This window comes from Sordaria macrospora, chromosome 1 (assembly GCF_033870435.1).
Source record: "Sordaria macrospora chromosome 1, complete sequence".
Classification (NCBI taxonomy): Eukaryota; Fungi; Ascomycota; class Sordariomycetes; order Sordariales; family Sordariaceae; genus Sordaria; species Sordaria macrospora.
The window spans coordinates 6476129-6486325 of NC_089371.1; the positions used below are offsets into that span (position 1 = coordinate 6476129).

General features: G+C 52.4%; 2 protein-coding genes across 2 annotated transcripts; one reads left to right on the plus strand and one right to left on the minus strand.

Annotated features, from left to right (window-relative positions):
* The first annotated feature begins 185 nt into the window (after positions 1-185).
* Positions 186-2035, plus strand: SMAC4_01307 (uncharacterized protein). The gene is made up of 3 exons (XM_003352425.2): positions 186-513; positions 636-715; positions 874-2035. The coding sequence occupies exons 1-3, from the start codon at positions 370-372 to the stop codon at positions 1406-1408; spliced, it is 759 nt and encodes a 252-aa protein (XP_003352473.1). The 5' UTR covers positions 186-369; the 3' UTR covers positions 1409-2035.
* Positions 2036-2143: 108 nt separating this feature from the next.
* On the minus strand, positions 2144-8168 carry SMAC4_01306 (uncharacterized protein). The gene is made up of 4 exons (XM_066089565.1): positions 7146-8168; positions 6652-7042; positions 6310-6592; positions 2144-6255 (listed from the first exon to the last, which is right to left on the minus strand). Exons 1-4 carry the CDS (start codon positions 7467-7469, stop codon positions 2727-2729), a joined length of 4527 nt encoding a protein of 1508 aa, XP_065945809.1. The 5' UTR covers positions 7470-8168; the 3' UTR covers positions 2144-2726.
* Between the last annotated feature and the right edge of the window lie 2029 nt (positions 8169-10197).

A 10197-nucleotide genomic window follows, 5' to 3' on the forward strand; every position in this document is an offset into this window, starting at 1 on the left:
TCCTCGATCTCATCTTCCTCATGTTTGAAGTCATTGGCCGAGCTGCATTCTTTCTCGTCATCGGTTGGGTAAGTTCGTTCGTTGTCGTTTTATCTAATCTGGTTTTGTGCTGTGTTGCCCAACCGGTGGGGCATCTGGCGCTATGCTATGCTAGTCGTCCCGTCTAGTACTTACCGTCACCTTGGCTACACTTTATTAGTTTCCGATCTCCTCCAAAAAAGCCACATACATATATTTTACAACTAGTCCTCCAACCTCCTCACAATTTACTCATATTTCATTCCGCCATACCTCGACTCAAATTGTTCTGCAAAGTTGGTTCACCTACTAAACCCTTCCAACAGCAGGAACCTCCCCCATCATCTCAAAATGCCCAAGCAAGCAGCAGCAGCAGCTCCCGCAAAGAAAGATGATAACGAGCTATCGCCTATCGTCAAAGCCACGCTACAAGCGTCAGTCATTGCGGGAATATCAAACGTTCTCGCCCAGGCCATCAGTGCCTACAAAGATGGTGTATGTTTGAAAAACTCCTGTTCCACGGCTCACACTCGCATTCATCATGGAAGCAATGACGTAATGCTACATATATGGAGATATCGATGCTGACAATGAACTTTTGACTCCCGTCTTACCAGACGCCTTTGGTGATTGACTGGGTTCCTGTGTTCCAGTTCTTCCTGTTTGGTGTGATTTCCACGCCTCCCAATTTCTTGTGGTAAGTTCCGAGTTCGTTGATGGTGGACGGCCCGGGGGAGTCAGAATGGTCAACTACCTTCGGAGATCAAACCTCCAACAAACCTCTCCATATCTCATCATTCATCAGGTATCAACTATTCTAGTTCATCACAACCAGAAACCTAACACTCCCCCCAGGCAAGGCCTCCTCGAAAGCACTTTCCCCTCGCACCACCTCGCCCCCACGCCCACCGCCATCGACTCGGCCTCCCGCTCCGACGAAAAGTCGCTCGACGACTCGGCCACCCTCGGCACGCTCGTCGAACCGCGTCTCAACAAACTCAACACCTTCATGAAATGGTTCCTCGACCAGACCCTGGGGGCCGCCGTCAACACCCTGCTCTTCAGCATGTTCATGCACGGCACGCAGTCCGCCATGGAGCACCGGGCCGCTTCCTCCTTCGGCACTGACCCCTCTCAGAGTCTGTGGTTCTTGATCGACGGAATCACGAAGGGCAACGCGATCCAGTACCACTCGGTTAACTGGAACTGGGTGTGGGAGGAGTCCAAGAGGGAGTTTGTGGACCTGGTGCTGGCCAGCTGGAAGTTTTGGCCGTTTGTGAGTATTGTTAATTTTGCGGTTCTGAAAACGGTGGCGGCAAGGAGTTTGGCGGGAAATCTTGCGGGCATTGCGTGGGGGGTTTATATGAGTTTGTTTGCTTCTGCGCAGTAAGGACTCAGAGGAAGAGGATGGAGGGGGGGAGAAGGGGATTACGCGGGGAGGTGGAAGGTTATGATCGTTCATGAGGTTATGTTATGATGGCATTGGCATAATGAGGGGTGGTAAGGAGAAGAGGAAGGAAGACGGCCTTTCGAGGTTAAGGATGGGTGCTTGGAATAGGGGGCTGTTCACAGTAATGAAAACAGAATTATCAGGTTAACTGCTCTTGCCGAAGCAAGGCATCTGGAGACTTGCTGTACCGTGATTCTCATCTGATACGGTATATCGGGTAGTACCACGAAGTGTCCTTTGATTGTCACTATTATGTTCTGCGGAATGGGTAGCTTGAAGAAAGAATGGTCGGGAAGCACAATGGGCATGATATTGGTCAGACACTGTTACAAGTAGGAAGCATCTACGGCGGGTCAATGTATGTTTGTGCCTGGCCATGCTTTCTTATTACAGTGAAACGGTTCGAAAATGGAGGTTTGATCCAGGTCATGATGCTCCTTCGCAGTGTTTCGACCAGTTTTCATGGTCTACAATCAGCTATAATATTGAATACAGCTCTATCTACGATGTCGGACTGCCATTTGTTTTCTAGGTTCTCGTGTCCGGATGGCGAGCAGGGACATTTTTATGTTCCATGGAAATGGAATGCCCGAGGGTGAGTCTTAAGTCTGCGTACCTAACAGGAACATATGTCCTTACGAATTTCTTTTCCTACGATCTTTTACTCCACACTATCAAGGTAAAGCACAAGCATTATCAGAATAATCTTGGATATTTTGCCATTTCAACTCCTCGAAAGATCGACGAAATCAAGGTTTCCAACGAAACTACAAGCATAAAAGGTGTGATTCCCACAAGAAAGTGAAAGGCAAGGGGTAGTCAAGAAGAAAAGCGTTTCAGTCGCACAGATGCTAGTCAGCAAAGCACAACGAGAAGCACCAGTACCTAGAGACCGTTCGGGCGTTTCAAGCAAATGATATTTCCTTCCATCAATTCCCCATCAAATTCCCTATCAAATATTCCATCAAATTATCGAAGAAATAAGAAATATTGTACGAAAATTAAGACACATCTGATCTCCCTCTAACAAAAAATAGCCATCAAACATTAAGGACGTCTTCGTTCATGGCATATGTTGTTCCTCAAAAAAAGATTTCGCTGATATACTGCCTGCCTGCCTGCCTGCCTGCCTGCCTGCTTGCTTGCTTGCTGGTGTGGTGTGGTGTGGTGCAATCGCCGCCGCACTCGCACTCAAATTACACGCTTAGCCTTTCCTATATTGCTAAGCTTCTTTTCTCGTCTTTCTTCTTTTTCTCACTCATCGGGCAGATCCGGCCGGTGGATGCTCATCATCATCAAGGTGACTGTCGTCGAAGTTTTTCTTCCTCCAATCCGCCATGCTTTCGCCTAGACCGGGAGTACCGTCGCCTTTCCTAGGAGGAGCTGAGGTAGGAGTGCCGAGTCCTTCAAAGTCGAACGCGTTGCTGTGTCGGTAGTTCTTGCTGTTAGCTTCCCAACGGCTCCGTAACGTCTCGAGTTCGCTGGTCAGGTGATCGAGCGCGACGCTATCTCTGGCGTCGGGACCGGGCCCGTATATACTTTCGGCTTCGCTGGACTCGTGCCGGGCATGTCCTATTCCATTCGGAGGACCGATGGGCGTCATCGCGGCCCCGATCGTTTCGTTCGGAACTTGCCGGCTGCGTCTGCGGTAGTTGTCGACGCTCATCTCTACTTGATCAAGCAGTGTGCTGACTTTCTGCTCCGCATCGCGGGCGCGGCGCTCCAAAAGGGCGTTCTCGTGCTGTAACTCCTCGAGGTCCTTCTTGGTCGCTTCAAGACGACGGCTGGCGTCCTCGCTGGAGTGAGCCGCTGAATCGCGTTCCCGGCGGACATCTTGAAGCTCTTCACGAAGGGACTTCAGCTGTTGATCGAGTTGAGATGCCGTCCTCTGTAGCTCAGCTTGAAGCTCGCTGACTTGCCCTTGCAACGATGCACGCTCAGCCTCCCAATCAGCAGGCGTGCCGCTGTCACCATTTTCGCCTCCGACCTTGTCTTCCAGCTCAACAACCTGTTCCTTAAGCCGAGAGTTCTCCGTCTTATAGCGTGTCAACTGCTCCTTAAGCTGCTTCAACATCTTCTCGGTACCCTTGACATAGTGCACGGCTGACTGGTAGTCATTATCGAGCTGGGCAAGCTTGTCACGATACGTCGTCTCCGCTTCCTGCGCTTGCTTAGCCGCTGCCGCCTTTGTTTCCTCGTGCGTTGCTTGTGCGGCGGAAAGCTGTTGTTCCAGTTCGCGCAAACGCATGTCCTTGTGCTCCGGGGTACCATCACGTGAGCTGCCGAGTCGGCTATGGCGGTTTACGCTGGTGGGTGAAATACCACGTTCAGTGAGGATATCCTTGAGCGTGTTGTGTTGCACCAGGACGGCATTGGTTTCCAGTTGTTGCTTGGCTAGTTGCTGCTTGAGATCCGAGTTGGCGGCCTGAAGAGATTGAGTTTCTCTTAGGCAACTCTGCAGTTGCCTGCGGATCGAGACGCCCTCACGACTGGCTTGTTCTTGGTAGGCCTCAAGTCCAGCAATGCGTTCCTCTGCACCCCGAAGTTTATCCGAGGCAGAATCAGCCTCCTGCTGGTACTTCCTCACCAGGGCATTAGCGGCGCTTAGCTGGCCTTGAAGGGCAGATGTGCGGTCGATGTCGCCCTTGGCGAGGTTATGGTTCTCCATTGTCGACACCTTGTCCAAGCCGGCGAGTACAGCTTGACGGTGGACACGCGCCTCATTGGCATGGCGTTCGGCTCGTTCTTCGGCGTCTCTCAGGCGCTGAGTAACATTAGCTAATTCAGCAGCCTGGACCTCACGCTCAGCCTTGAGCTTGTTCAATGTTGCCTCAATGTCCTCCCGGAGTGCACGCTCTTCATCAAGCTTCCTTTCCAGCGTCTCTCTCATTTCAGTTGTTGCAGCTACCGCTTCCCGCAGGGACTGGAATGTCTCGACGCTTTGCTTAGAGTTACCGACAGCCTCGTTATACTTGTTTTCCAGTTCATCCTTCTCAAGACGGAGCATTTGCGCTGTAGATTCAAATTCCGAGGCGGCGACTTCAGCCTCTCTTGCCTGCCGTTGTAGCATATGCAATTCAGCCTTGAGTTGCTCTACCTCGCCGGAATTCCTCTGCTTATAGTGCTCCAGGTCCGCCATCCTCTTCTGAGCAGCACTGGCCGTATCATCGGCCAGTTTTCTGGCCTTCTTCTCGGCATCAAGGTCGATTTTTAGGCGATCTACTTGGTCCTGTAGCTCTTTCTGGACATTCAAGGCGTGGGCAAGCTTCCTGCTCATCTCACCCACACGGTCGCTCCCATCCTTATCGGTATCGAGCTGGGGTGTGCTCCTGGCGCTTCCTCCCTGCGCTGCAAGTTTTGCCTTGGCATAAATCGCTTCCTGGATGGCAACATCTCGTTGCCGCTCGGCCTCGGCAATTTGCTTAGCAGCAAGAACCGCCTGCTTGTCTACTGAGCTCTGTACGTTGGCAAGTTCAGTGCGCATGGCAAGCAAAGCTTCAATCAAAGGCCTGTCCTCGTCGTCAAATGTCTCCGCCGCTCGTTGATCTAGTGCTGGGCTCATCGAGGCGGTGGGCACATAACCGGCTTTACGTGCCAACTCCAACTCCGAAGCATACCAGGCATTACGATTCCTTGCTGCGTCTAGCTCCTTCAAAAGTACCACTGTTTGCGAGTTCCGCTGCGATGACCTTCGGTTGACAGAATTGCTGTTCAGCCTGGTAGTAGGAGCCGGTGGAGAAGCCGGACGAGTAGCCGATGTTGCCACTTGCTTCAGGGTTGCATCCGTTGAGCTATCGACCGATCCTTGTGTGCGGGCTTGCTTCAGAGGCTTGGACTTGGGCGTTTCAGCAGCAGGGGGCTCCGCCTGCCTTGACGCAGATGATGCCGAGCGTGGTGTGTTTTGAGTTGGTGTTTGTCTTCCTACAGAACCTGAACTCTCGCTTTGGGTGACAACCGGGGCTTGTTGAATAATCGGGGATTGTGCAGGAGAGCCCTGATGGGAGTCCGCCCTGCTGTCTGCGGAGGCGTTCCTTGCTCGGGCGACTGCTGGGTTCACACCTGGCCTTGGGGGTTGGCCTTGAGGGGGAGGGCCGGCTGGACCCATCGGAGGACCGGATCTCATAGGTTTATTAGGAGGCCCATGAGGAGACCCATTAGGAGGCCCATGAGTGGGACCTCGTGGTCCCGCCTGGTCCATCGGATTTGGGGGGCCTCTGAATCCGTTCTGCGGGTTAGTGGTGCCAGCCTCCCCAGGTGGTCCGACTAATCGTCTCTGATTAGGGGGACCCGAAGAACCGTCTCGAGGTGGGAAGTTCTGGTTCAAAGATGGAGGAGTTGCGTTACTTGGCCGCCTTGCCGCGTTCCTTGGAGCACCAGGATTGCCTGCGGAATCAGTTGGGTATCGGATCTTTGTCGTGTCTAGACAGTAAACCAAGGCGAGGTCATTAACAGCTGCCGTAGCAGAGCTTGGCTCTCCACCCACAACCACAATGGTCTTGCCAACTGCCGTCATGCTATGACCGGATCGAGGGGAGGGCGAAGGGCCCATGTTCTGGAACGTATACCAGCGGCGAGAGGTGATCCGAAAAGCTGCCAAGTCACCGAGATCCGCTCCTTCCTCGGTACGGCCTCCAAAGATATACATGACATCGTCAACAATGGCAGCGGCATGACCCTCGCGCGGTACGGGGATATATCCGATACAGTCGAGCATAGTCCAGACATTAGTTGTCGGGTCGTAGCACCAAACGTCGTTGAACCATTGGAAACCGTTCGTACCTCCGAACCTGGAATTTGGTTAGTATCTGCCAACAGTAACCCGGCAGATGGGTTAGACTTACAAGTACATCTTATCGTTGAAAGTGATCATGGAATGATTTGTCCTAGCAGGAGGAGCCTTCCCCTGTGGAGGAGTTCCAGGCTCTGTGGTGGCTATCAGCATATCCCAGCGGTTGTTGGGCATCTGTAACTGGTTCAAATCGAAAGCAGCCAAGTCATTCATGAAGTATCCTTCTACCTGGCCACCGAAGACGTAGATCTTGGATCCTAGAATATTAAGAGTATGTCCATATCTACCCGCAGGTCGTGGACCGGCCGGCAGAGCTCTTGACCATTGTCGCGTGGCTAAAACTGGTTAGCGAAAACTTTCTTGATGAGGAAATATCCAGCGATAGGGATCCTACAGGTATTTAGGAGGTATAGCGTCTCATCGAGGACGTCGGACTCATCGATTTTGGTGTCTCCGCCGAACACAATGAACGCGTTTCCGACTAGCAAACTTGCGTGTCCAACCCTTGGACCTGGGCCCTCTGCCGTCGTCGCAAGGGGGTAGCAGGCCATGCTCCCACCAGCTTCAATCATCCATAGGTCACCTCTGACCATCGAGCTGTTGATCAAGCCGCCCATCACATAGATATCGCCCTCTTTAGACGATACCGAATTGACAGCGGCGCCATATCGGGGAAAGGGGCTCGGTTGCGACGTCGTATACGTTAACCTCCTTTGCGACCATGGGTAAAGCGAAGCGTTGGGGTTTGCCATTGGCATCGGGTTCGGGTTTGCGCCATTGCGAAACTATGGATTGAAAGTGTTAGGATGATTCATCGCATGTAGACCAAGCCTGGCGCAAAACAATATGACTACAATTTGATCTGTAGAACTGGTAAACATGGCTTACAGGAAGATCACTAGGCGGCTGTTGCTGCGGGTCCCGGGACTGCATCTGCGAGGGCGCTTGTTGTTGCTGTTGCTGTTGTTGATGTTGATGCTGCCCTTCCAGGGTCTGGCCTCGTGGGCGGCCATAGTTCTGTTGCTCTGGGCTGCCTACGCTGCCGTCATTGTCGAGGGAGTTCAAGCTGCCGGTAGGTGTTGATCGGGAACCCTTCTCGTCCCTGACGCGGGCTGTCGCGCTCTGAGTTGACGATACCGATCCCGATGCTGGACCATCTCGGCTGCCTAGCCCTCTATCGTGATTCTTTTTGGACTTGAAAAGAAACGCCATGTTCTGGTCTCTGGGGCTGCCCTTGGGGGGCAGCGGCGACAAGTTGCTTTCGCCGAGGGCTTCAGGTCGTCGGAAAAGATGGGTCGAAGGGGGAAGTCGTCGAGATTGGTGTTCGTCTTTACACACTCGTCTGGTAGTGACTTGGGAGCTTTGGGCGTCCCACAGCGGTCGCACGGGGCAAGTGGGCGACTCTCGGGTCCGGAAGGGAGGTGGTACCTGTGGCCGTGACCGTGACCGTGACCGTGACCGTGACCGTACCGTGACAGCGAGCAGCGGGAGGTCGAGCGCGCGCGTAGTAGCAGACGCTTCCGATTAACTAGGAGGCTCGTGCTGGGAGAACCTGAAGGAAAGCACACCAGGAACACCAAAGACACCGGACCAGCGTAACCGTGAACCGTAAACCGTGACAAAGCTCACTGACGCGGACGGGGAGGGAGTTGAAGGCTCGTCGAGTTTGGAGATGGCTGGGGGCAAGCATCGGTCGGTCGGCCTGTCGTCTGTAAATGGAGGTGGAGCCGGGGGGAAGCAAGCGATCGAATTTCTGCTGAATTGAATGACGGGGATGATGGGGGGCCCTGAATACTGCTGGATTGCCCTGCTAGGTTGTTGGCAATTAACAAATGCTAGCAAAGTTGTAAAAAGATGGCACTACGACGTACTGTAAAACGCAGCAAAAGTAGAGCCTTGCTTCTTTGTCGGGTCCCAGTCTCTTCCAGGTTCCCCTTTTAGGGGCCGGGGGAGGGGGTCCCTGTCAGCATTCGGCGGGCACGCACGCGCCGCCCGAAAAGAGAGAAGGGCGTCTGTTATTGATTGAGATGATGAAAAGAAATACCGTGATAATGGAGAAAATGCCAAGCACCAACAAGATGTGGATGGATAACCAACAAGAGGAACACTTTTCCACTTAGTTTAGAACGAGAAGAACGCGAGGCAATGTCTTCCACTTGCAAGAGTGATGCACAAACTAACCCAACATGATGTGATGTTTGGAAACAGCAACCCAGGCGACGGAGCTGCATCGACTTACAGCACTATTACACCTGCATGTACATGATCCGTACCTGAAGGACAAGATGTTAGCGCAGCCCGGCAGCAAGTGGAAGATGCATGCTGCAGCCCGTGTGAACGGCCGTCCATCCCGCCAGAACATCGATTCTGAGATGGGGAATCTGACCTGACCCTATGCCGTACCCTAGCACCCTTTCACAAAGCGTCCATCAAAAGGCTTCCAATGGAAAGTATGGGAACTGCAGCCTCCAGCGAAGAAGCGGAGATCTCATGGAAGAAAGAGAACAAAGGGGTTCAGGGGGGGTTCCCGGACACTGTTGTTGGAGTCCCACTGATGCAAGCAACTTTCACTTCCACTTTGCTACCCTTAACAATTTCGGCCTTCTCCTAAAGTAGCAAACGCGTAATTACATATCTAAGAGGTAGGCATGTAGAGGTATCTATCTGCAACTTTCATTCTTCTGTTCATCTCCAACATTCTTCCATCACTAATAGTTTGACATGGTAAAGTATACTAACTCTTATGCTGAACATGCATAGTCAGATGAGGGCAACATGGGCGCTTTCATTACCACATTCTGTCATACTTTTCCTCTCTCTCACGGGGAAAAGATCTGCGGGGTTACGTTGCAACCTCCAAATCCCGTCCCCAGCTTGGTCAGTTTAGCATGTTGAACACTTTCTCACCACACCTCAGCCGGGCTTTTGGAATGGAAGGACACCCAATAAAAGTCCAGACATCCGCCGTCGAAAAGCACTACGATGTTTCAAAGCCCAATGGCGTTGTATCTTTCACGAGCTTTCTAGCATCACCACACGCCCTACTTGAAGATGGTGTTAGGCGGTTGGAACAATGCAGAACCATATCGTATTCCTAGCCGATGATGAGATCGAATTCCGACAGCCATGCGGCCAAAAACTTGTATATTCTCTTGCCCGGTCTTGAGTGCCTACAAGGAAGTTTACCAAGCAGCGGAAACACAAACGCGGCAACCCGCTTCGACACCGCCACCAGCTCGGATATGTATGGTGTTCGAAGCAACACCAAACGTACATGGAAGCATTCGAGTCCTTTGCAGCCATGCTTGGACCTCAGCCTCTGGGGTCACATCTCAGACCTAGCAGGTAGGCAGGGTAGCGTGGGACCAACGTTGGTTGTTTCATGTTTCTTATTACCGCGCACAGACCATCCCGCACTCGCTTCCTGTAAGCATCTCCAATCCAAGCTTCAGGGGCCGGAAGAGTTGATGCCGATGCGGAGAACAAATCGACATGCACCCGGACCTGGTATATACGGGTGCAGTGAGGTGTCTCCAAGGAGATTACCGTATTGATAGGCGAGCTTTTTAGCGGTAGTCTGGTAGATGTAGAAGGCAGAAATTCGCTTCATCTTTGTCGGAGCGGGTGCCCTCAAGGTGGTCGGCTCCCGTTCCGGACATTTTCACGTGAAGCTCCGCGGCAAAGGGCCGGAGCGCACAGACCCCTTCTCCAGTGATCCCCGATGGCCCGGGGTTCCACCCGATATTTCTTGAAATTGGCGTTTATGGAAAGTGGAAAGGAAGCATGAAGTTACGATCAATGCAACTTGGACGGTTTCCTACAGCCAATAAGATCAATGTTGATTCCGTTGAATACCTAGGTAATATTCAGATGTAAATGCCACTGCGGCCCCTCCCGTCTGGTCAACCATCTTTGGGCAAAACATAAGTTGGTCTATACG